The following is a 26,876-nucleotide window of genomic DNA, read 5'->3' as shown; positions in this document are numbered from 1 at the left end:
GGATTGCATGTTCGAGCGATGTAATAACACTGTGTGCTTGGGAGGTCAAGTTTGTTCAGGCATGCCATTCCAGGAGGCACTGAACAAGAAGGCACTCACACCTATCATGTCTTATGAGCCAGTGCACGGCAGCGGTGTTGGCACCCTTACAGAAGGGACACACTAATGGAGTGGGGAACACAGGTGGTGGATACTGGGGTTACTTCAAACATAGTGGTCATGCCTCTTCTCCTTCAGTCTTTTTGTCCAGTTCCTGTTAATCCCATGCTGACCCAGAATGTCTATGACAGTCAGCAGAATGCTGGTGACCCATCTGCACCTGTGAGCATGGTGGTCCGGCAGAGGAAGTGGTGGAGGGTGTGGAAGCTGCCTGCCTGGTCTGCCCATCCATCCCTTTCCTCTTTTTCTTTAGAACCCCAACAGTGAAAGTGAGTTTCGTGCATGTCTTCCTGTGTTCCAGGGGTAGCCCCTATGGGCTTCTTTGTTGGGCACAGGGATGGTTCCCTGGACCCGGATTAGTAATGCCCCTTCCTTTGGTCCCCTTGCAGGCATTCTTCCCATCGGCCCAGCAGCCTTTGTGAACATAGTGGCTGGGCTCCCTCCGGCTGCCTGCCTGCCTTCTCTGGCCACCCTCCCATAGCACACACCAATGCTGGTTCTCATACTGACACTGCTCTGGGTAACCACAGATGACTCCAAAGCAGCTGTGAGGCAGTACCTGAGTGGCCAGTGGTGACTGTGGTAGAGTTGCACAGAGACATTGTGGTGGGGTTCTCCTTGCTGCGGGGGGGGGAGGGTTCTGTGGTAGGGGAAGGTGGTGGTGCCATGTCTGATGCTGCATAGCAACAAGGGTGCCAGAATGCCCCCTGCTGAGCAGGCTGTGGAGCCAGGCAATAGTCCACATTTACATAAGGCATTTTGTTTGCAGTAAAGGCTTGTTTTTGCATTGGCCCCTGTGAAGTGCCAGGTTTCCTTTGTCTGATGTGGGGGTCATTGAGTGCTTGCGCTGCTGGCAGAGCCATGTGCATGAGTTCTGCGTGTGCTGATGGTTGGCCACGTGTGTTTTGAGTGAGGCAAGTGTTCCTTTTAGGTGGTGTGTTTGGATTGGCTGGCAATGGCAGCATTGCTGTGAATGTCATGGGCCTGTGTTTGGGGCTTCTGCTGAGCTCTTAAGTTTTTAGCTGGCTTCAGATTCTTTTTTCTCTCGCAGAGCGCATGAATTTTTTTTAGCAAAGTGGCCTGCTCAACTACAAGTTAAATACTAAATACTAAAGGCCCTTGTATGTGTAATTGATATATCTGAATATTTTAAATTTCCTATAATTTAAACTTAAAAAGCATTAAGGCTTACTCAGCTCTGCAACCTTGTAAATTTATGTTGTGCCTTTCTTTCTAACACAAGCTTCCATGGCGGCTATCAACATTTCTTCATCATAGTAAAAGAATTATCAACACAACTTACAAATGATTTCTAATTGGGAGGCCCAGGCTAAGTTATCTTAGCACTGAGATCATCTCATGTTTAAGAGTGAGGATTGATGTTCATTATAACTCTGCTAATAACAGGTTCCTTTTCCCCACTCCTTGTGAGCACTCTGCATTTGTGACTAATGAATTGCTGGAGTTATTTGTCATGACCAGAAACTGCAATCTCTTATCAACACGCAACCCACATTTGTAAGATTTGCAGTGGTGAATCTAAGGAACGGAGCAGAAAACAGCTGCCGCACACTGAACCTCAACCTAAATGTCAAGGATTATATCTTGATACTTCTGTGGTTTGTGGAACCCATACTATTAGAATGGAGTGGCAGCAAAGCCTAGACTTATTTACTACTAAGGCAGGGTTAAGGATAGGACTCTGGAGTATACTATCATTTGAATTTTCCAGCTGAAAAAGTAGCACTGTAATGTTGGAAATGAGTGCTGCAGACGGGCTATAGCCCGTTTCAGATATAGGCTCCGTTGCATGCATAAACCGGCCCTTGGTGTTAGAATAGATATCAGCCACTTAGTAGGCCTGACTGTGTTTGATCATATATCTAGGTTCTGTTCCTTGCAGGGATAATCATGGGTCAGACCGGAAAGAAATCTGAGAAAGGACCAATTTGCTGGAGGAAGCGTGTAAAATCAGAATATATGCGACTTAGGCAACTCAAGAGATTCAGACGGGCAGATGAAGTAAAGGTAACTAAGACACCTAATCCCAATAATAAGGTATTAAGATGACTCTTTTTCAGTATGAATTTGTTTTTATACTGTAGTTTTGTAGTAAAATATTTTGCTTTTGACTTTCACCCTGTATTGGTTCTCATAAAAGGGCAACCATGAGAGCATTCAGCATTAAAATGAGGCTGTCCCTCGTTGAGTTTTAACAATTGCTCATGTTGTGATCTATTTAGTTCTGATGACACCCTGACTCTGGAATACCCTTCTAGGGAGCCTTAACCAGTGCTGACATTACAATTTTTTTAGAACACCAGGTTTAAAAAGTTATTCCCTTGGGCATTTTAAATTGTTGTTATGGCCTCTGTTCTGCCTTTGTATCTGTTTCGTTTTGTATTTTTATTGTCTCAATCAGGAATTACTGTGAAAATAAGAAAGGGGGGGCACACACCAAATGTTATTCTTGCTCAGGGCACAATATTACCAACAATGTACAACAATAAAAATACATTATAATTCTAATGCAACAGAATATCCCTCAAACATTGATAACATTGACAATTTTTTATTATTATTATTATTATTATTATTATTATTATTATTATTATTATTGCATCCCCTTGGCTCCGTGCCCTGTGCAGGGGAGCTGCCTGCACAGCCCTAAATCCAGCACTGCCTAGAATCCATTTGAGCAAAGGGCAGTCTAGATATTTTAAAAGTAAGTAAATAAATAGCTGTTTTCCATTCAGTATTGTTGTCCCTTTTAGAAAGATTCATATACTGCATTGGCATTAGAAAAAGTTATACTTATGTATGCAAAGTGCATAATATCTTACCACCCTCAGTACAGAAATTGGATTTTTGCAACAGAGCAACTATACTCTAAAGAGCCCAATGGGATTTCTGACTTTGAACAGTGGACACCCATGTCATATTGCAAACTACTTTTGAAAGTGTTGTCAATTTCTGAAGGGATCTGCTAAGTGGCACACAGGGCTGCTGTTTGAAAAACACAACCCCCAAGGAAATCTTGGGCTCATTGGCCAGCCCCGAATTATAATTGCCATATAATGCAAGTGGAGTAAGCAGAATGAATGGTGTCCTGCAAAATTTAATTTAAAATATTATATTTGTTGAACACAAATTTAAGTACCTTCTAAAGGTGATGCTTTATTAAAACAACTTTCATCTTTTTGAACTGTTTATTCACTTTAATATTGTTTGGAAAGAACTGTACTCTGTAACTTTTCAGGACCTCTTTCCCATAGCATCAGTCAGCCCTCCTGTTGCCAGTTGCTCCTAGAAGTCTGGGAACATGGAGTGGCATCTGGTACAGTGTGAGGGCCTGCGGTCAGAAATCAAAGTTGTAGACAGTCCAATGCTCTAGGTGCAAACATGTGGTTCTTTAATCAATATCTTAAAACAATAACCCTAATGGTAAGCTAATATTGCCCATATATTGCAAGGGGTGTGGGCTGCGAGAGATGGTTGCCCAAAGCTGTCTGGAGAGATTCCTAGTTCATAAGTCATGTTCTTAAGTTCTACATTACACTAGTTCGCACCTGGTTTTGCTGTCTATAGCATTGACATAATGAAGTATGGTATTGTATGTGCATAGCTCTTGGTCCATCTTTATATGCTGCTCAGCAAGTCTTGTGATTGTCCATAGAATGCCTAAATTAGTTTACCTCTTATTTTGTCAGATGCAATCAAAATATTCTAGTGGACTATTTTTGAGAAAAGGTGTGTCTGAAAATCAGTACAGGTCAAGAGTTCTTAAGCATCATTGTTTTGAGGACCTTGGGAACTTGCCCAGTGCAAATAGTGCAAACCTCACGGTTCTGCGCATCTTGTTTTAAGCTCCTGGAGTCCAGCATTTTGTCATTATTTGCTTTTGAAGAATATATTAGTTGTTTTCTTTCATTTTTTATACTGTCAGAGACCATTTGAAAATATACTGTGGACCACAGTTTAAGCACTCTTAAGGTAGATGATAAAATACCCTTGCCTCCTGAAATATCTGGACAATAATGAAACCTCTAGCAGTTTTGGTCAGATGCATATGGCATAGTCATCAGAAGCTGCTTTATTCTGAGTCTGATCATTGGCCGTGGGTGTCAGGGCTGAACCGGGGGTCTTCTGTGTGCAAAGCATGTGCTCTACCACTGAACTACAGTGAAGTCAAACTCCAGTATTTCAGATGGGAGACTTTCCCAGTCCTGCTTGACAATGCAGGGGCTTGAATCTGAGACCTTCTACACGCAAAGCAGATGTTCTGCTATGGAGCTACAGTGGTACCTCGCAAGACGAATGCCTCGTAAGACGAAAAACTCGCAAGACGAAAGAGTTTTTCGTTTTTTGAGTTGCTTCGCAAGACGGATTTCCCTATGGGCTTGCTTCGCAAGACAGAAACGTCTTGCAAGTTTGTTTCCTTTGTCTTGCAAGTTTGTTTCCTTTTTCTTGAAACCGTGCATTCAGGGGTGCAGTTGCGACTTGACTTTGAGGAGCAACTCATAGCACGCGGTGTGGTAGCCTTTTTTGAGGTTTTTGAAGACTTTGGTGATTTTTGAAGCTTTTCCAAAATCCGTGCTTCGCAAGCCAAAAAGATCGCAAGACGAAAAAACTCGCAGAACGAATTAATTTCGTCTTGCGAGGTACCACTGTATATCCCTTCCCTGTCTTTCACAGTCAGACGAGCATTGTTTTTAGATACCCAAATAACTTTACAAATGCTTGTGGGTTCTCGGTTCTTAAAACATTATTTTATTTCCAGAGCATGTTTAATTCTAATCGTCAGAAGATCCAGGAAAGAACAGAAATATTAAACCAAGAATGGAAACAACGCCGGATACAACCTGTGCACATCATGACTTCTGTGAGCTCATTGCGTGGGACCAGGGAGGTTGGTTAACATGATGTGTTTGCTTGAAATGTTGTTAGAAAGTACACATTACCTTTACTATGTATGGTGTGCACCATACCTAAGGAACAACCCTATCTGAGTAAAAGCAAACATTTATAAGCACTTTTCAATGTTAGCATTTCTTTTTGAATTAAAACTGTTCACTTTATCCCTTCGAAATGCACACCTTTGTTTGTCAAGTCAGGTTTTTGCTGCTGTTTAAAAACAACGTACTAGTAGTAGTGTAATTGTATCTCTTCTTCCAGTGTTCAGTCACCAGTGACTTAGATTTTCCAAAGCAAGTAATTCCCCTCAAGACTCTGAATGCTGTTGCTTCAGTACCCATAATGTACTCTTGGTCTCCCCTTCAGCAAAACTTTATGGTAAGTGAAATACGGGACTAAACCAACTGAAATGGAAACCAGCAAAAGAGTCTGCTGAATAATAGTTGATGCCGTCTTTCTAGTATAGTGTGACTCTGCAGTGCTACCATGCCCAATAATAGTTTTAATGGTTCAGCAAACCTCATTGTGTGTCAAATTGATTCCTGATAAAATTAATTTTATTATTTGCAAACGCTGGATTTTGCAGAAAGCATCTGAATGCATCTTTTGAGTAAAGTCACAGTGTCATAATTCTTCTTCATGGATGAATAAATCTGGGCATTTCTGTTTGAGGAAATTTTTACAGAACTTGCACCAAACATTTAAGAAATGTAGGAAGTGTTAGCTACTCACTGATGCTTTATGGTCTTCAGAAGCTGATTCACAAAAGGACTCAATTTTGGACAGATAATTTGGCATCCAATAGACAACTCAGAGTAGCCAGAATAAAGAATTAAAATAGAAGAGTTGCATTGAACTGTGCTTCTCGGCTGATGGTATGGTTCGTAAGGTAAGTGGGAAGGGAAGCAATGTTCCGTGTCTTTCTCGCGGTCTCTCCTTCGTTAGAGGTTTTCAAGCAGAGGTTGGATGGCCATCTGTCATGGCTGCTTGAGCTGAGATTCCTCCATTGCAGGGGGTTGAACTAGATGACCCCCGGGGTCCCTTCCAGCTCTATAATAGCAGGTCACCTGAAGTCATTGTGATGTCAGGGGATTGGAAGATGACTCTTCCCACCAGTTAAAATTAGCCTGCAGAGGGTGAGAGAGGTAAGGATCTGGCCCACCAGCCTGATCCAATTCCCTTTCCCCACACCTTAAGAGGCATTTAAAAAGAATCATTAAGCCAATTTTTATTTGCTTTTATTTTCTGTTCGAAAAATAACACCTCCAACAATAAATAAATAAATAAATAAATAAATCATCCATTAAAACCAGTATTAAACTAAACAGAAAATTTGAAGGGTATGAAATGTGTAAATAAATTGCTGGCGTTACCATGTCAGTTGAGCAGCTTGCAATAGATAAAACTGATTTATAGAATTGCATTGACTGTAGCAGGTATATATTTTTGGTTTTGAAGAAATAGGTAGGCCAAATGCACCCTTTTCTCTACATATACATTGGTACCTCGGTTTAAGAACAGGCCTGTTTACGAACGATTCAGTTTACAAACTTCGCAAAACCGGAAGTAGTGTCCCAGTTTGCGAACTTTACCTCGGTCTAAGAACAGAATCCGAATGGTGGAAGGGCAGCGGTGGCAGGAGGCCTCATCAGGGAAAGTGTTCCTCGGTTTAAGAACGGTTTCGGTTTAAGAATGAACTTCTGGAACGAATTAAGTTCGTAAACCAAGGTACCACTGGATAGAGAAAAATTATTTGAAAAAAGGTAGTAGCACAAAAAATAGTATAGTCACAAAATAAATATTTTATGCAACATTTTCAGCAAGGGCATTCCTTAATAGACTTCTGCCTTGTGGGATCTACTTTATTTCTTTTTGCCAGAACCTATATAGAGAAAAAAGAAATACATTTAGAATTAAATATTTCTGTGTCCAGGTATTTGTTTTGTGTACAGGAACTAAGCTGAGCTCCGTCATCCCAAGCAAAAATTCACTTCTGGTTACCCCTAGCTAGCAGTATAATTTAGAGCAGGGAGACTTCAGTTGGGAGTCCTTGCTAATCTTTGCAGATTACCTACAGATCTATCAATAAATTCCAATCTACCTTCTGCCCACCCCTCCCTAAATAAATAGGTTTTTAAAAGTATTTTTTAACTATGATTTTATGTATTCATACACGTGTGCACGCGCACACACACATTCAATTATAAAATACAATATGCCTTTTATGTCTTAATATGAGTACAGAGCTGTTTAATCTATACAAATGATTAACTACAGAAGGTCACTCTTCCCTCATAAATGCGCAGGAACATACACAGAAATGCTGTTACATGAGCTTCTGCCTCACATGGTGACTGTATACTGCGTATGACTACTGTAATGCGCATGACTATGGCATTTGAGAAAAATTTCCACTGAAATGTCTGCTAAAGAAATTGCTATGGCCCTTTGTGTATATTCTACAAGATCACTCCTGACTACACCCCTTGCAATGATCTGGATGTCCCTCCTGCACTTTTGTAGGGTCACAAAGTATGAACTGTGCAATAGTTTAGCTTACAAAACATTTCATTACGGTGAATGCTCATTGCACAGCAATTTCTACCACAAGCCTAAAGGAGAACGAGAAAAGACCATTTAGACCATTGCCCAATCTAGAATCTAGCATGTGTGCTGGCCTCTTCGTTTCAATGGAAAAATCACATGCATGTGTACAAAGGAATGTGCAGTTGGCTTTGCTGATTCTGTTCTTAATGAAAGGGACATCGCTTTCAGATGAGAGGAGGAAGTAGAGATGAAGTACCATTCTTGGGAGACCTTGCTATATAGAGGTACCATATATTAGTGGACGGCTATGGAATTTTGATTAAGTATCCATGGAATTGTTGCTTTTGATGCGAGTTGTTGGTTGCTTTGCTTTTTGGCTTTGCCGTGCCAGGGATTGATGAGTGATCAAAATTTGTGCTTGCGGTGAGAGACTTCTCCCCCCCCCCCTTTGTTATATTTTTTACCTTATGTCTAGGTAGAGGATGAGACAGTTTTACATAACATTCCTTATATGGGAGATGAAGTGCTTGACCAGGATGGAACTTTTATTGAAGAATTAATCAAAAACTATGACGGAAAGGTGCACGGAGACAGAGGTGAGTTCGGATGTGTACTGTATTTTTGTAAGTTGACTGCTACTGATCGCCAGTCTGGGTGGCCTGTGCTGTTCTGAGCTTAACTACCTAAAAAGCCAACCACGATATAAAAAGCACAATTATTTTGCTTCACACAGAATGAGAAACGCATGATTTAGTACAATAATTATGCCTTTGGAAATAAACATCAATTCTCATATTTAAAAACAAGAATGAGCAGTAGTACGTATTTCCAAAAATGTAATTATTATTCTAAATCACATGTTTTCCATGAAGCAAAATAATTGTACTCGCTGGCTTTCCAGATAGTTGGCTCCACCTGCAGAATACAGGAATATACCCTTTTTTACTTCTCACATAAGGGTTTTGTGCCTCTGCAGAGCTCATTCAAGGAGCTTGTAAAACCAAGCTAGAGCTTTGACCTGTGTCCTACCTTTTTATCCCTTCAAAGTATGTGGCTCCTTCTCACTTTTTACCACAGCAGTTGCTTGTTCAGAAAGCCCTTTGGGCCTGGAACGTTCTGAGAAGAGACCTGTGTGGACCACCTGGGCTGTTCTGCACCCAGTCAGCTGAGGGTGCTTTCCCATGGCCAGAGTTGATAATGTCACAGAGTCCACAGCCGGCCCAGTCAGCTTCTGCAGCATTTTATCCTTTGCCTCAGGAAGCAAAATGTCTTTGTCCAACCTTGTCATTTGTCCATTTGCAGGGACAATGAGCAACTTTCTTGGTGTGAGTTTATTTTGCAGCTGTTTCTGTTCACAAGCAACATTTTAGTTGTAATAGCATGTGCTCTGAGAGCAAGTGAGGTCTGACCGCTGTAACTTGGCTCTGTATCGGGGTGGAGTGCTTGTTGAGACCTGATGCTTTCCTCCTTCTAAAACTTGTCATTGTTCCTCCTCCCTTGTCCTACCCGTATTTCTTCCAAGCCTGGCATTGGACATAAAGAGGGCTTTAGGTACCTTGGATCTGAGCCCTCCTTTTACTTGATGTGTTAGGGGGAGTTGGTGGCAGTTCATCTGCTATAAGATGGCAAGAAGAATGAACCTCTCTCTACACAACATTTTGCTTCTGGATTTAATTGAAGGTTCACCTCCACAATGAGCTTGGCAAAGTTCTCTGTTCTGGAGTAAGTCCAATCTTACTCCACTAGGGTGTCTTCCCCAAGAGTCCTGCTGATGGACTTCTGCTGTGCTAACTCTAGGTTTCAACCTTTATTCATCTGCCATTTCTGACTTTATCTGAAAACCTGGGCAGATGACTTCTCTGAAAGGACCATGCTCATCTCTTTCATTTCATAACACGTGCCTTGCATCTGGTAAGTGAGCTTACTACTGCACCTGTATATGGGGATAGACAAAGACCACAAGAAGGAATACATTGCTCCCTTGTCTATATAGTTGCACAACCCACCTGCCTCTCCCGCTGCATATGCTGCTGTGCCTGTTGCCCTTCTCTCCCTCTCCTGCAGGGCTGCTATGTCAGTCCAAAAATGGAGCTGAGTAGGAAATTGGGAAAAATACTTCTTAATGCATGCACATGAAAGAGTCAGGTGGAGTTCCTGTGAAAACTCTAGCCCAGTTTTGGAAGCTTCCTGTTTGAATTCTGCACAAGCACAGAATCCATATACATGGCTAAACAGATGACTGCTTTAATATCTAGCGTTAGATGTGCAACCTGTTCTTTATAGCACAATCCTATTCATGTCTGCTCAAAAGTAAGTCCCATTGAGTTCGACTGGACTTATTCCCAGGTAAATGGACTAGGATTGCAAAAATAATGCTGCTCTGAATTATCTGTGATTAGGGATAGGAATGATAATGAAATATTGAATATCTTTCTGTCTTTGGCTTGGCTACACTCTCATTTTCTGCAAGAGAATTATCCCAGGACTCAGCTATAAAGTTGCAAATATAACGTTTTAAGTGCATGATACAAATGTGACACTAGATGGCGATGGTGAGCTAATGGGAAATTCAATATATATATTACAATTTTTTTAAAAAAAGGCATGTTCACAGTGTTTTTTATATATGTCTAAATTCAGCGCAAATAAAGTTCTGTGTTGTGTCCTGAAAGACTAAAAAAGCATAGTTGAAGAGAAATAGCTACAAGATCTTATTCATGTCCATTTTCCTGTGTTTCCAAAGTTAATTTACTTTTAATGTTCTTCTGCGTAGTGAGCTATGCTACCTGAGGATATGCACAGCCTGTTTGCAAATGCATGTCTCTTCCATTTATGTCTATACCTGATTTCAGAATGTGGGTTTATCAATGACGAGATATTTGTGGAGCTGGTCAATGCTCTTGGGCAGTATAGTGATGACGAAGACGATGAAGATGACGACGACGATGGTGGCGAAGATGACAATCTTGATGGGAGAAATGAAAAGCAAAAGAACCGAGAGGCCAGCAGAATAGGTAGGTTAATATGGTGCAAAGACATTTATTTAAATGCCTTTCCCCTTCTGCAGAGGTGGGAATGTATTAGAATGGTCCGCTTTCAGATGGTGATGGCTCCAAATGGTTTTCAGATGGCTCTGGGGGATTTTCCAGCTGATATATATGACTGGCTCTCCTGTTGAACCCCTGTGTAATTTGTGGAATACAGAGGACCTAGACCATGGACATAATTGCTTCTGTTGGGCTCCCCCTCAGGCCCGCCCCTTCCTCCTGTTGGGCTCCCCCTCAGGCCCGCCCCTTCCTCCTGTTGGGCTCCCCCTCAGGCCCGCCCCTTCCTCCTGTTGGACTCCCCCTCAGGCCCGCCCTCAGGCTCTAGCCTGAGGGGGGGGGGCTGAGCTGAGGGCAACAAAGCAAGCCGTGAGAAGGGTTGAATGCGGGTGGAGGAAAACACCAGGTGTGACGGCTAATTATTGAGCCTACTTGGTGGCAGTGAAGGCAATGAAGAAGAACCACTTAGTTGTTTTTATTGCTTTGTTCATATGATGCCTAGAGCGGCTTTTCTTGGTAGTACAGGGCCTCTTACAGTCTCACCTGAAGGGGAAAGGAACTGACGGTGGCCTGCTGTGACTTCTTTGTGAAGCATTTGGAGGACAGAAGCCACATCTGCTGGCATCTTGACTCCACTGCTCCATCAGATGAATTTCCAGAGGCATCTGGAACACTTTCTAGGCTTCTTGTGTTGGATAAGTTTCAGTTAGTATGGCTTGAAGACACAGACAAGGTTCGGTTGACTGCTTCTGATCTTGCCCCTCATGGCTGATTAAATCTAGCAAGGAAGGGACAGCTTGTTACAATCAAAGCCTCCATGGGGGAGTGGGTTGTCCGTGCCTGCCTATATAAAGCAGTGGTAAGAAACTTTAAACCACAGAGCCTAGGACTTGCCAATCAGAAGGTTGGCGGTTCGAATCCCCACGACGGGTTGAGCTCCCGTTGCTTGGTCCCAGCTCCTGCCAACCTAGCAGTTCAAAAGCACGTCAAAGTGCAAGTAGATAAATAGGTACTGCTCCGGCAGGAAAGTAAACTGTGTTTCAGTGCTCTGCTCTGGTTTACCAGAAGTGGCTTAGTCATGCTGGCCACATGACCCGGAAGCTGTACGCCGGCTCCCTCGGCCAATAAAGCGAGATGAGGGCCACGACTCCAGAGTCGGCCACGACTGGACCTAATGGTCAGGGGTCCCTTTACCTTTAAGAAACTTTAAGAAAACTTCTATGCACCAGAAAATCTAAGCAATCAGTTGCTAGGTAAAGGTAAAGGTACCCCTGCCCATACGGGCCAGTCTTGACAGACTCTGGGGTTGTGCGCCCATCTCACTTAAGAGGCCAGGGGCCAGCGCTGTCCGGAGACACTTCCGGGTCACGTGGCCAGCGTGACATCGCTGCTCTGGCAAGCCAGAGCCGCACACGGAAACGCCGTTTACCTTCCCGCTGGTAAGCGGTCCCTATTTATCTACTTGCACCCGGAGGTGCTTTCGAACTGCTAGGTTGGCAGGCGCTGGGACCGAGCAGCGGGAGCGCACCCCGCCGCAGGGATTCGAACCGCCGACCTTTCGATCGGCAAGTCCTAGGCGCTGAGGCTTTAACCCACAGCGCCACCTGCGTCCCAATCAGTTGCTAGTGTCCCCTTCTTGGACAAGGTTCTTCAGTGTGTGGTCACAGGTCACATCCAGGCTCTCTTAGATGAGACTTGATGTTCTAGATCAATTTCTATTGGAGTTTCGACCCCGTTTTGGCACAGAAACTGCCTTGGTCACCCTGTATTATTATTTTTGTTGGGAGAAAGACAATGGGAGTGTATCCCTGTTAATTCTCCTTTATCTCTCAGTGGTTTTCAACACCATCAACCCTTGTATTCTTCTGCAGTGATATTCATTGTATTCTGGAATGGGCTTTACTTCTTTGCAGTGGTTCCAGAGGTTCCAATCCTACTTGGATGACTGTCTCCAGGGATGGTGCTTGGGAGGATGTTGCTTTCAGTGTGAAGTGCCACATTTTATTATCATAAAATATATGATAATATATTTTAGTATGTCAGTCTCTGGTACATAGCACCTTGTACCATTGAATGGCACTGCAAAAACCAGTTACTGGCACTAAATATATAGAAACCTCAACTGTTTAAATCAAGGCCACCTCACATGCTGTTACACATAATTGTATAGGCCTAGTTACTTTTAAGTGTATAAAGCATTAAAGCTACTTTCTGTAAAAAAAAAAAAAAATCACACCGTATGGCCAAGGGTATAGAGTTGCTAAGAATAAGGTCATATCAAAATGGGGGGCGGGGAGACTATTACATATGGTTGAAATACATACAAATTCAAATGTTCATCAAATTAAAAGAATAACATTTTAAAAACTTTTTAACAAATGTTTTCCGTAGCTCACATTTCAGAACTGCCTATGGTGAATGACACAATTCCTAGTAATGTAACTGGATAAAATATAAATTATTCATTACTTACACTGGCAATAGCACAGCTTGACTTATTATTTACTAGATTTTTAAAATGTGGGTTGTAAAAATGGTTCTTACATTAGAATCTACAGTTTGTGAAGAATATTCTCCGGATAATTTTCTAGCAGAGAATATTCTCATTCTCGAGAATATTCTCACCTCACATCACTAGGCCGGCCATATTGGGCCAATGACATGCTGGGACAGCTCCATGGTCATCATGGAAGTCATGAAGTCCTGAGCCACCCCAGAGCCAGTCGCTTTGGCATTGAACCTCAGAACCAGCAGTCTGGGGCTTCCGGTTCTGGCTGCCTTAATGGAGCCAGGTCCCACGACAACGGGAGATCGTTGGCATAGATGAATCAAGGATGATTGAGGATAATTATCCTTGCAAACTCCCCCCACGGGGATGGGGAAAACAGGCTGCACCTGCATATCGTCTCGGTACCTGGCTTTTGCTCTGGCATGGAATGCAGGAGGCAGGGAGGCACTGAGTGCAAAAGCACTTCGCCTGTTGGTAACCCACCTACGCCACCATTAAGAAGGTTCTGTTCATTAGAGATTATTTGAGACTAATGTACAGACGTACGCTGGAGAAGATGGGATAAGATCACAAACTGCCAAATTGAAACAGCTACAAGGTCGTTAAGATTTGAATTGGAAATAAGACTTCATTTGATGCAAAAGACAGTATGTAGTATGGAAAATCCAAAGTTCATAGAGGATTTCTAAACTATATTGTTAGAAAATCAATTTATGCTGTTTGGGGAAAATATAAGAACTTATTAGAGAATAAAACCCCATGATAGATATCACCATTGAAAGCGTCAGTTAAAAAAAATGGAAAAAGAAAGGCAGAAAGCCCAGCCAGCAGCCAAACGAAGCCTCAAGGAAAACCACCGTCACCTCTCCTCTGGGAAGCACTGAGCAAAGGCAAGTCCCCAGGCAACGCAGCCGATTTGATCAGCACAAGGCATGCAAGCTCCCAGTCGTTCTTAGACTTCTTATTGGGTGAGCAACACAGCCAAGCAACACAGTTGGAGCCTCCCTCCTCCCTGGCCGGCAGGGAGGGAGAGAGAGGAGCTGCTTCCTTTGAAATTTAAGGAACATCATTTAAGGGACATCCATCAATAAGGGACAGCAGCGGGACATGGCGCTGGAATAAGGGACTGTCCCTCCAAATGAGGGACACTTGGCAGCTATGCCACCACCGCAGGCAGAGCGGAGGAGGAGGTAGGAGAGCAGGGGGAGGGGCAGGGCTGTGGGAGAGAGAGAACCCCCCCCCCCCCGCTGCGTGCGTGTGTGTGCGCCCGCCACAAGCTCTGAGGGGTGGTAAACCAGCCCCCTCCTAAAAAAGTTTGCTGACCCCTGGTTTAATGTAAACAAGTGTGTCTGTGTTTAACAAATTATTGTTTTTTGAAACTTTGAAAATAAAATTTTTAAAAAAGAAAACAAACAACAGCAACAAATCCCCCCCACAAATTAAAAAGGTAAGACAAGGGAGGCAATTAAAAACAGTTAAAACAACGCATCATGTATTGGACCTTCGACACTTCTCAGCTTGACCTTTGGGCAAAACACCCTCTCCCATTTACAAGGTGGCTCTGAGACGAAAGGACCCCTGACAGTTAAGTCCAGTCGTGAACGACTCTGGGGTTGCGGCACTCATCTCACTTTACTGGCCAAGGGAGCCGGCGTTTGTCCGCAGACAGTTTTTCCGGGTCATGTGGCCAGCATAACTAAGCCGCTTCTGGCAAAACCAGGGCAGTTCACGGAAACGCCGTTTACCTTCCAGAGTGGTACCTATTTATCTACTTGGACTTTGATGTGCTTTCGAACTGCTAGATGGGCAGAAGCAGGGACCGAGCAACGGGAGCTCACACCGTCACGGGGATTCAAACTGCTGACCTTCTGACCGGCAAGGCCAAGAGGCTCAGTGGTTTAGACCACCTTCAATATTTACTGTGTTTTGAGATTCCTGCATTGCATGGGGGTGGACTAGAGGCCCACCGGGGTCCCTTCCAACTCTACGGTTCCAAGCTTGGAGAGTTTTTCATAGAACACTACTATAGAATCCAGCTGCATAGTCCTCACTGTTGGTATCATTTCATTAGGCAGTCACATGATGGTTGCAAACTTGACTCGCACACTTCTGCAGCAGTTGCCTTTGCTACAGAAGGTCCTTTCTCTTCTACACACAGCTACTTAACCTGTCCATCCAAAGTTAAGTAGTGGAGATCCCATTGGGAACATAACTGTGAATTTTGCTTCTGATTTCAGTTCCTTGGAGGTGTTGAAGGCCCTCCTTGGTAGGTGCCTCCAGCTGATCACAGGGACCACTTTTCTGGATCAGGGTCTTGAGCCCTCAGTTTTCTCTCTCTTTTTCCCTTTCCTTTTCCACGGCTCCAGTGTCTCCTGCTTGGCTTTCATCCAAAATATTGCTGTAAGTCCAGCCCAGGGAGAGGCTACAAGCAACAGTAACAATTCTGACCTCCTTTCCTGTTTTTTGAGGCTGCTCATAAGACCCTTCTCAGGAATCAACCTTCACAGTAGGATTCAAATAATCCTGTCTGGGTCAAGGGCAGCTCCCAGTAGCCCTGGTCTCATGCTGATGGTTGAGTGCACCTGATCTAGGTATAAAACTTGAACTTGCTGTAACCCCAGAGCATAGAGTGGGACACAAATGCTAATAAGTGTGCTCATCTGTGTCATGAGATGAGAGTTAATTAAGTAATCAGCTGTTATAGAAGAATAAAAACAGATTGCTTCTGATAGCTCAAATTCTCATTTTCTCTCTCTCCATTGATGCCATGGCAAAACAGTAGAATAGCTTGGAACTTTGCCTGAGTGTTGGCGTAGGGGAGTAAGTTGCCCATACTGCATGGCAACTTTGTCAAAGCAGTCATAAGTCAAGGAAATAAGAACAGGTAGGGCATTCTTTGACAATAAGAAAAAGCAGATTGCTTGGCTACGTGTACCTGGTCTTGCCCTGGTTCTGGGAGGCACACATTAAAGGCAAGCAGATTACTATAGAAGGGGGGAAAATAATCATAGTGGGCATTTATGCTCCGAATAATAATAAATAATAATAATAAATAATAAATCAGAGTTTTTCAAGGAGCTGGAAAAGAAGTTATGGAATTATATTGGGGAGAATATTGTTCTTATTGGAGATTGGAATGGAGTGGTCTCAGTCGAATGGGATAGAACTTTTAGAGGGAAACTTACCAATGAAGGTAAATTACCGCTCTCCTTTTTCCAGATGGTGGACAATTTTGACCTCTATGACTCATGGAGAATTAAACACCCTAATGGGAAAGATATTACACACTTCTCGGAAGCTAAAAAATCAGGGGGGAGGTTAGATGCTATTTGGATCTCTAAAGGGCTGACCCTCTTCTTAGAAAAAGCAGAAATTCTGGGAAGGACTATATCAGACCATAATCCAGTAACAATACATATGGAAATTAAAAAGCAAACAAAGGGAAGGTGGAGGATGAACGATGAGATATGGAGAGACGACCAATGGGTGACGCAAGCAAAAATCAAGTTAGCTGAATTTTTCGAGATAAATGGGAAACAAAATACAGATAGAAATGTAGTTTGGGATGCAAGTAAAGTGTACATGAGGGGTCTTGGAATACAACAAATGGCTAGGTTGAAGAAGATAAAAGACAATAATATCCAAGAGCTAACTAAACAGATAAGAATTAATGAAAAAGAGCTGATCAAAAATCCAAAAAGTCATGAAATATTACAAAAAAAAAGATATTGCAATCCCATATCTCTAGTATATTAAATAAGGAAGTAGAAAATAAAATTAAATGGGCAAAACAAAGGTATTTTGAGTCCGCCAATAAGCCTGGTAAGTTGTTAGCATGGATGATAAAGGAAAAGCAAACAAAAAAAAGTTATAAATAAAATTTTGGACCAAGGGGAGGGAATAACAGACCCAGTAAAAATAAAAATAAAATTCTTAAACTTTTATAAAGATTTGTATAAACAAGAACATTTAGAGGTTAATAAAATGGAAGAGTATTTACAACAAAATAAATTACCAAGAATTGAAAAAGAAGTTGAGGCCCTAAACTCCAATATAGAAATAGATGAAATAGCACAAGTAATAAAAAAAATGAAGAGTGGCAAATCGCCAGGTCTTGACGGAATCACATTAATGTACTATAAGAATCTGGAAGAAGTATTCCTCCCTATATTACAAAGAATAATGAATAATATACTGGGAGGGAAAGATATACCACAATCATGGAAAGAAGCACTGATCACTCTAATCCCAAAACAGGGAGTGGAGTTGACAAACATGAAAAATTATAGACCAATCTCCCTGTTGAATACAGACTATAAAATCTATGCTGGGGTGATGGCTAATAGATTAAAAAAGACCCTAAACAAAATAATCAGCAGAGACCAGGCGGGCTTCTTACCGGATAGACATATAAAAGACAATACAAGAATAATAATTGATCTGTTGGAATATGTCGAAATGAAACCAAGTAAAAAGATGGCCATGTTATTGGTTGATGCAGAAAAAGCTTTTGATAGAGTATCATGGAATTTCCTATTGGAAACTTTCAAAGGTCTGGACATAGGGGAGAAAATAATTAATGGAATTAGGGCGATATATGATAACCAAAAAGCAAAATTGCTAATAAATAACGAGATCACCGAAGAGTTCAGCATCGAAAGGGGGACATGACAGGGGTGCCCTCTCTCCCCACTTCTTTTTATTGCCACATTGGAACCACTTTTAATAGCAATAAGAAAGGATAAAAATATAAGAGGAATTTACCTAGGAACTCGATACTACAAAATTAAAGCCTTTGCCGATGATGTAATTGTAACCACTGAAAATCCAGTGGAAAGTATCCAAAAAACGCTTGCACAACTGGAAGAATTTGGGAAGGTCTCTGGGTTCAAACTGAATAAAGGAAAATCCAAATTATTAACGAAAAATTTACGTAAGTTGGAACAAGAGGAACTGGAAAATACAACAGGTTTAAAGGTAGCCAATAAGGTAAATTATTTGGGGGTTTGGATCACCAATAAAAATATAAACTTATATAAGGACAATTATGAGAAGAAGTGGAAGGAAATAAAAAAAGAGTTAGAGACTTGGGGAAAATTGAATCTGTCCCTGTGGGGGAGAATATCCACATTTAAAATGATGGTATTGCCAAAGATGATTTTTATGTTCCAAACAATACCTATAATTAGAGGCGTAAAGTGTTTTAAGGATTGGCAGAAAGACCTTGCCAAGTTTACTTGGCAAGGGAAAAAACCACGCATAAAATTTAAGCTACTAACAGAGTTGAAGGAAAAAGGAGGCTTCGCGGTCCCTGACCTTAAACTGTACTTTGAGGCAGCGTGCTGGACGTGGATTAAGGACTGGATATTAATTAAAAACACGGAAGTCCTAGATCTGGAGGGATGGGATATTGTGTACAGATGGCATGGCTACATAGGCTATGACAAGGTTAAATCCCACAAAGGATTTTTAAATCATATTGTGAGAAGGGCATTATATGAAGCATGGGAGAGGAGTAAAAAATCAGTAGTAACCAAAACACCATGGTGGCTGTCACCAATGGAATCTATGTCGGTTCACAGGATGAATATGAACAGCGATTGGCTAACATATAAGGATTTAGTAGAGGAAACAAGTAGTGATCCGAAAATAAAGGACCTAAGCGAATTGAAACAGAAGGGAATAACCTGGCTGGAGTATTACCAATTAAAAGCCGCCCTTGAAAAGGATAAAAGAACCAAAGGATTTGACAAAAAAAATCCTATCTGGAGAAGGATATTTTATATAATAATCAAAAGACACTTTCTAAAATGTACAAACTACTTTTGAATTGGGAAAGAAAGGAGGAAGATATCAAAGAAATTACAGTAAAATGGGAGAGGGACCTGGGACATACGATCAAACCCAATATTTGGAATGAATTATGGACTAAAAATATAAAATTCACGGCTTGTTTCCTTATAAGGGAAAATCTTATGAAAATGTACTATAGGTGGTACCTGACCCCTGTAAAACTTGCAAAAATAAATAAATCAAATAATAACAAGTGCTGGCGATGTAAGGAACAGATAGGAACATACTACCATATGTGGTGGTCCTGTCTAGAGATACAAAGATTTTGGAACATGATTTATGAAGAGATAAAGAGATTGATAAAAACTACATTTAGCAAGAAACCGGAAGAATTTTTACTAGGAATGGTTTCAGATAATATTCCCAAAAACAAAACTAGGCTATTTATGTATGCAACGTCAGCAGCAAGGGTTATAGTGGCAAAACACTGGAAAGATAAAAATACACCCACTAAAGAGGAATGGGTAGTCAAATTGTGCGAGTACTTGGAGCTCGCAAAGCTGACAGATGCAATAAGAGATAAACCTAAAAAATTGGTGAAAGAAGAATGGGAATGTTTAAATAATTATTTAGGGGACAAGGGCTCAGCAAGAAAGATCTGGCTATGTTTAGAATGATACCGCATAGAGAAATGTTCCCTGATACCAAGATGAGGGATTCCTTTGGACTGCAGATAGAGTTAATTGATAAGAATAATGATCTGTTGTGAGCTTGACGGAAGTGTACAATAGATGAGCTTTCCTGCTTTGGCTCATCTTCCTTTTTCCTTTCCTTTTTTTCTTTTTCTTTTTTCTTTTCTTTTATCTTTCCCATAATTGCTTATGTTCTGTGTCATGTACTTCGATTTTTTTTGTAGTTTTTGGTAGCTTTTTTTTCATTACTATTAAGGAATTTTTCTTTGTAATTTTGGTTGTCTATATTTATATGTACCTGTTTACATGTACCTGTTTAAAGCAAAATAAAAGTTAAAAAATAAAAATAAAGGCAAGTGGAATGAGGAAGCCAAGCACTCTGTCAGCCCCTGCCTTCAGTTTCTAAAGGAGGGGGGAAGCTAATGCCTTGTCCATCCCCAGCACTTCCATTTTCGTTGTCCTAGGGTGAATGAGATGTCAGTGTGGAATTCTGCGTCTGACGCAATTCAGTTTGCCTGCCCCTTTGAGAATCAATGTGGGAAGATTCTAAGCTTTAGAGAACATTGCTTGTGTTTTTGTTTCTATGTAGATAAAGAGAGTCATCCTCCTCGTAAATTTCCTTCTGACAAGATATTTGAAGCCATTTCCTCAATGTTTCCAGATAAGGGTACAGCTGAGGAATTGAAAGAAAAGTAAGATGTATTTTATTTATTTCATAAAATCCATACACCGTTTGAACATGGACATAGCCAAGGGGGACAGGGAGAGGCAGCTGCCCCCCCCCCCCATGTTTAAATAGGAATTGTTGACCAAGTTTTGTACAAAGGTTTACTTTGGTATGGGATATGGAATCTAAGTAATTTTGAGATGACTGGGCAGGGAGTCACTTTAATGGAACCCTGTTTAGTTTTATTCTTTTTTAATTAAAACATCTCATGGGTGCAGCTGTAACCTCACATAGGGTATTTCTCTAGATTTATTAAATTACCAGAATGAATTATTGCAAGCAGGCGTGATCCAGCAAAGTTAAGGAATTCAAAGGCCCATTGATATTGAGCTGAGCACCTTTATAATTCCCTCTCCCTGAAACAAATAGAATTTGGCTAGGGCAATGCCATCCTCATAGCACTTAAAGAATGTCAGCGTTGGCTATTTGATTAGGCAACTTCTTCCCTTTTCTTTACAGCATCACAGATCAATGAAATAAGCAATGAAGTAAATGGTTTTAGCCAGACAAATGTCATTTATGTCAATGCCCATTATTTAGATTAACTGCATAAGCTGTACTTTTCCTGCAAGGACAATAAAGCCCGGCTTTTGGCATATAAAATAGGAACGTTTTTACTACTTCTGTAGATACAAAGAACTTACAGAGCAGCAGCTTCCAGGAGCTCTTCCTCCCGAGTGCACACCAAACATAGATGGACCAAATGCTAAATCTGTTCAGAGGGAGCAGAGTCTACACTCCTTTCATACTCTCTTCTGTAGACGATGTTTCAAATATGATTGCTTCTTACATCGTAAGTACTAAAATATTTCAGTCTGTCTCTTGTATTCAAGAACGTTGAGATATTTTGCTTTATCTGCCCCAAGCCTTGGACTGCCTATGTCCTTTTAAACATGTTTGTGGGAGGGGGTGTTGGTTTGTTTTTGTTTTTATTATGTATTTTTAATTCTCATTTAATTCTGAGGCAAGGCATTCCTTCTTCTTTTTTAAATAATATTTATTGAAATTTCCAAGAAAAAAGAGAAAAAATAAAAAAGAACAAAAAAAGAAATTACATAATCCAAAAAAAAGAAAAAAATACAAAGTACAGGGGGTGAAAAGGAAAAATAAGAAAAGATTAAAAACAAATCCCTCTCTGTCTTATAATTCATTTACTTATTTCCATGACTTCCTCACACCTCCCTCCTTTGTATTGCAATTCAAATAGTTAATTCAGCAAATTTTTCCCTCCTTGTTTTATCTTCGTTCTTTATCTTAAACATATTATATCATTCTATTTCTCATCTAATTATCAAGCCATTTTTTGCATATTCCTTTTTAACCTTATTGTTAGAAGTCACTTTGTTTCATTCCTACTTCATTTTAACATCCATTGATTTTACACTGTTTCTGCAAATAGTCCTTAAATTTCTTCCCATAAAATTTCAAAATTTAAACCATATTTATACTTAACTTCTTCAAACCTTTCTACTAATGCCAATTATTTCCTTTCCAACAAATTCCCTGTTTTTTCATTAATATCAAACTAATTCCAAAAATAAAAAGAAATTCTCAAATTTTTATCCAACGTCCCTTCTTCCTGGTTTCGGGTTATGTCAGTCCTTTCAGTCTCACGTCCAGTCCATCAATCTGGTGTTCTGATATCCGAGGCTCTTAAGTCACTTCCATGCCCCCTCTGCAGATTTTCTTGTTCCTGTTTATTCTTACACCCTTCCCGATCCCTTGTTGGTTTCTTTCGTAATTTCTTCCCTTTCTCCTTGGGAGGTGGGCTTCCGGGGAACTCCAACCGGTAATAGTCTCCATTTTCTTTCATCAGGCTAGCCCATTCCCCAGAGTCCCACTCCCCCAGGTTAATTTTGTAATCCAAAAAGTAGTTGTTCCAGAAGTAGTTGTCGACCCGTTTCAGAGTCCCGCCAGAGCTGAGAGCTTCCTTAACTCCAAACACTTCCAGAGACACATCATATTCAATCTTGCAGTACTGCGACTTTTGGTCATGCAGGACTTTAGGTTTCTCCATCTGTATCTTTTGAAGTGCAATCACAACCTCTTCCGTCATCATCTGCCCTTGAACTTGCCCTGTCAAGCCAGTTTCCTGAGTTAGTTGTTGTGGAACTTCTTTATCCTTATTTTCTGTTGTTTCATATTTACTGGCTACAACAGATATAGAGTCTAACTTTTCGTTCATTAAGTCCATTTTCTCATGCAGCTGCTGTAGCTTAGCATTTATTCTGCCAAGGTCAGACAACAAGGTTTCTTCCCGGCACATTGCTGTTCAAGGCCAGGCGGCCGGTCCCACGGTCTGATTCCCAGAATTGTAGAATTTCACTATAAACTGCAGCAACAAATTGACAAGCTCCCTCTAGGGGACACAATTTCAGTTCACATCCATCTTTAAAATGTATCCAACAAAGGAAAATTTACTTTCGGTTTTCAAATACTTTGTTTCCTTAACATGCAAAATGCAGAAAGCGGCATTAAAGTTAATTTGTTTCTCTTCTTTTTACTATCTGTCAAGAGTAAACCACTTTCAATCGATGGGCATCTCCAAAACTTTCTGTCCTGACACCCCGTCCCCAGGTTTGGGATGGCGGAGACTTATGTTCCTTTACTCTCTCCCCGCAGGATTAGGAAATCAGAGATTTTTCCCCCTTTTCCCCTGCTGTCAAGGGGGGTTTTGTTGTTTATGAATGCAGGAATTTTCAGTCTTTAAGTCAATTTTCCAGGCTAATTAGCTTATAAGATCTTTGCTTCAGTCTATTTACAAAGCGGAAGGCGGACTTCCTGTTTAGACCTTCCCGCTTCGTACCTAATTCGTAAATTTTGTAGTTTTCTTAATCAAATCTTCCATTTTTACTCACGGGTATTTTTTGAGTCCAATTATCATCAGGAAAAAGTCAGCGCTCTCCGGTGATGGCTGCGCGGCTTCCCTCCGTGAAAGTAGCAGTCGGTTCGATGCACCGCGCTGCTCACCCCACTTCGCTCCGGAGCCCCGAAAAGGGGTTTCCCGACGAGTAGGGGAGGCGCTCTTGGCGTTCTGCCGAACCCCACGTCCCCAGGCTCCTCCGCCTTGGGTTTCTAGAGGGCCCCCACCTTCGCCGCGGTGGGAAGACCCAACTTTCACGGAGCCCGCTCCTCCAGTCTGAGGAACTCCACCATTCACCAATGGCGCTAACCCGGAAGTCCCTGAGGGAAGGCATTCCTGAGGCCCGCAACTGGGTCTGGGATAAAAACCTCACCAATTTCATGCAGGATTGGATTTTTTCTTCACAACCAGGGAACCACACATCCCTCCAGACCACATCCAGCCTTTCACCCTAGAAAATGGTCTAGAGAAAAAATTAACACACTCCCCCTCCCCACCCACTCAGAGAAACAGACAAACAACTCCACAAATAAAAGCATGGCCAATTTTTTAAAAAATGTGTTAAAAGCTCTTAAGAAAGCACATCGTTTTTTTCTTGGCTATTGAATCAGTTTACTTAAATGTTCCTCTCAAATTTTATTTTATTTTGGTTTTCTTTATGTGACCATATTTTGTTCACTTGTTTGCCTATTTGTTTAAAACGTTTGTAAACTCTAAAGTTTTAAAAAATCTCCAAGCAGCATACAATATAAAAACAATAAACAATATAATTAAAATAAAAATACAACATAAAACCAGTAAAATAGTATAAAGGCATATACAGTCAATCCTAATTTTCCATTCCAGACCCCTGTGCATGTCGGCAGGGTGCACAGAAGCCCTCTCTGCCACTTTTCATGAGATTTTATGACGTATGGGAGCTGCTTCTGCGTTTGGTGCTGTGCACGTGGCACATGTTTGCAGTCCCACATCATTTGGACATGGCTAAACTGGGAGTTGCCTGTAAAACAGGAATTATGGTGATTCTTTCAAACGAAAACAATGTTGGAACAAAAGCTGGAACAGAAAGCTACATCTTTATGAGATGCCTCAAGTGTCTCATGTGTGGCAGAAGGAAGGACATTCTATGTTGCAGGGAGAAGAGTGGGAGACTCCCATTTTGGGGTCACCGACCTAGGACATTTTATGGAGCACAGAACCACAAGTAGAATTTGGATCTTCCATCAGGGGTATCCAATGGAAGGGGATACCTGCAGGGGCTGTTGGACTACCACTTCCATCATGCCTGATCTTTCCCTCTGGCTGAGCTGATGGGAGTTGCAGTCCAGTAGCATCTGGGGGAAACCACCTTGTCTTTGCTCAGTCCAAGTGTTACTACCGTTCTGTACCATTCTGCTAGGTGGTCTTCCAGGTAATTTCACTTTTAATATAATTTCTCCTTACAAATATTAAGTTTGTTCTTCCTTGCATCTTTCAGCAAGCAAGTGCTCATGGCCAACACCAAGAATTAATTAAACAAACGTCACGCCACCCCCAGTTCAGCTGGAGGCCTCTCCGTCAATGATGTGGGGCGTAGCTTTTCACAGAGCAATATGTTATGCAACACTTTCTAAAGCACCTAGGCTTCTGTATACCATGGTGCCAGTGATGCTCTGGATTGTAGCTTATTATGCAAAGGGTTTTCTTAAAATTGTAGTGTAGCCATTATTATCCCTGCAATGCAAAGTAGCCTGTAAAATCCTGGGTACCTATAATTTATTACATTGTTTTCATAGTGTTTCATGCTGGTTGGAGACTCTTTGTTTAAATGAAGATTCATTATCAACTTTTTCAGTATTATGGTCTTTGAAGGTATTTCTAAGAAAACGGCTTATTCTTCTTTTTAAACAATTTTCTGTAGCATTCCACGCAACTCCTAATACTTACAAACGGAAAAATACGGAAACAGCAATAGATAATAAACCTTGTGGGCCACACTGTTATCAACATCTGGTAAGACAAATATTCCTTTGGCTTAAGAGTTAATCAGCTCTCTTTTTCACTCTTGGAATAGAAAGAAAGGTACAGCTGATGATAAAGTTGATTTTATTTAGCTGTTCCCAGGAAAAAAGTGCTGGAATCAAATAGGATTTATGATTTGCTGAATGCTAACATCTTTATGTGAAAACTCCTGAGGAACCTCCTACTGGTTTTGAACAGCATCTTTGGCTTATCCAAAGATAAGATTGAGCTGTCATTTGGCTAGAGATGGGGCTGAATAAACTGGCAGTGTTCTGATCATTGCATGTTGCTGTTGCTGCCAACTAATTTGTGAATTCTTCAACAAAAGCTCAAAACTCTGTATTTTTCAGATTCTATGGCTGGAATGCATAATTTTAAAAAAGGTTGACCTAATTTGGCTTACACCTCCCACTTTCACACTTTGGGGTTTTCTTGACCACAAGCTGTCTGCACATGGTCAGAGAGACCTTGGTCCTGCAAGACTAGTGAGCAAGTATGTGCTGATTCTGGGATATTTCTTCAGAGCTAGGGCGCACTTAGAGTTTTGTGCTGGCAGTGTTGGAATACCAAATTTTGTGATGAAGCTAATATTTATCGTTGCTTCTTTCCTGGTAGCAGTGTGTGTTTTTTCTGAGCTAAACCATTTCTCACTTATAAGTGATTCATATTACACTGAGGGTATTTGTAGGACTATAAAGGCAGTTTATAATTAAAAGAGAGAGTTTATACATATGAGCTTGATTGGACGCATTAGATGCCTCTTACACCTACCTTAATATGCAGAGCAAAAGCGCTGGAGAAGTGGAGTGGCTTATGGGGATACAAATGGAGAAAGTCTTCGCCTCCATAGTGCTTGGCTTTTTGATCTCTACTAGCAGCAGTCTTTAGTAATTTTGTGAAAACTGTCAAATGTTACCTACTTTCTACACTCAAACTCACAGAGCCCTTGGGAATAAGCACATGGCAGTGCTTCGTATGCAAGGCTAGGTGGCTTTTCAGTTCCCCTTTAATTTCAGCCATTTATTTGACCAGCAGTAATCGTCCTCCTGCTTTGTTTAACTCTGAAGGCCATGATCCATTAATTCTTCTCACACCCAATAAAAATTGTCACAAATTGAGCTCTCTGGGTTATCCCTCCTACTTATTACTTTTCTATAGGTTGATCTATGTCTCATGACCCCACTTTGCTTAAAGCTTTTCACTTCCAGATTTTGTATGTGCCCAAAGCAACCAGTTGCACCCTCACTTTGTTCTTTAGAGAGAAGAGAAGAATGAATCAGCTGTCTTCCCTTTGTCCTTGTGCAGGCAGCATGTCAAGTGGCATAGTCCTGTGAAGAAATAGCTATGTCTGAAAAAGCAGCTTTCATGCTTTTCTTTCTAAAAAAATCTGTCATGTGATGAGATGAGTACAGTGGTACCTTGGGTTAAGAACTTAATTCGTTCTGGAGGTCCATTCTTAACCTGAAACTGTTCTTAACCTGAAGCACCACTTTAGCTAATGGGGCCTCCTGCTGCCACCATGCAATTTCTGTTCTCATCCTGAGGTAAAGTTCTTAACCTGAGGTACAATTTCTGGGTTAGCGGAGTCTGTAACCTGAAGCGTCTGTAACCCGAGGTACCACTGTAT

General features: G+C 41.3%; 1 protein-coding gene across 6 annotated transcripts in view; it reads left to right on the top strand.

Annotated features, from left to right (window-relative positions):
- Positions 1 to 26,876, top strand: part of EZH2 (enhancer of zeste 2 polycomb repressive complex 2 subunit) — a 58,966-nt gene that overhangs the window by 11,405 nt on the left and 20,685 nt on the right. For 3 of the 6 annotated variants that reach the window (XM_079947543.1, XM_079947544.1, XM_079947545.1), the window contains 8 exons: positions 2,063 to 2,217; positions 4,940 to 5,068; positions 5,335 to 5,451; positions 8,096 to 8,216; positions 10,473 to 10,634; positions 20,248 to 20,350; positions 21,015 to 21,178; positions 25,149 to 25,240. In XM_079947543.1, the coding sequence (XP_079803669.1) occupies positions 2,071 to 2,217; positions 4,940 to 5,068; positions 5,335 to 5,451; positions 8,096 to 8,216; positions 10,473 to 10,634; positions 20,248 to 20,350; positions 21,015 to 21,178; positions 25,149 to 25,240 (1,035 nt within the window). In that variant the 5' untranslated portion in view covers positions 2,063 to 2,070. Of the gene's footprint in view, positions 1 to 2,062; positions 2,218 to 4,939; positions 5,069 to 5,334; positions 5,452 to 8,095; positions 8,217 to 10,472; positions 10,635 to 20,247; positions 20,351 to 21,014; positions 21,179 to 25,148; positions 25,241 to 26,876 lie in introns of those variants that run through there. The other 3 variants (XM_079947546.1, XM_079947542.1, XM_079947541.1) reach the window with 3 other exon arrangements.

The sequence above is a fragment of the Podarcis cretensis genome (genome assembly GCF_951804945.1).
Source record: "Podarcis cretensis genome assembly, chromosome: 12".
In the NCBI taxonomy this organism is placed as follows: Eukaryota; Metazoa; Chordata; class Lepidosauria; order Squamata; family Lacertidae; genus Podarcis; species Podarcis cretensis.
Note: the sequence above shows the minus strand (reverse complement) of the source record. Positions and strands in the feature narration are given on the sequence as shown.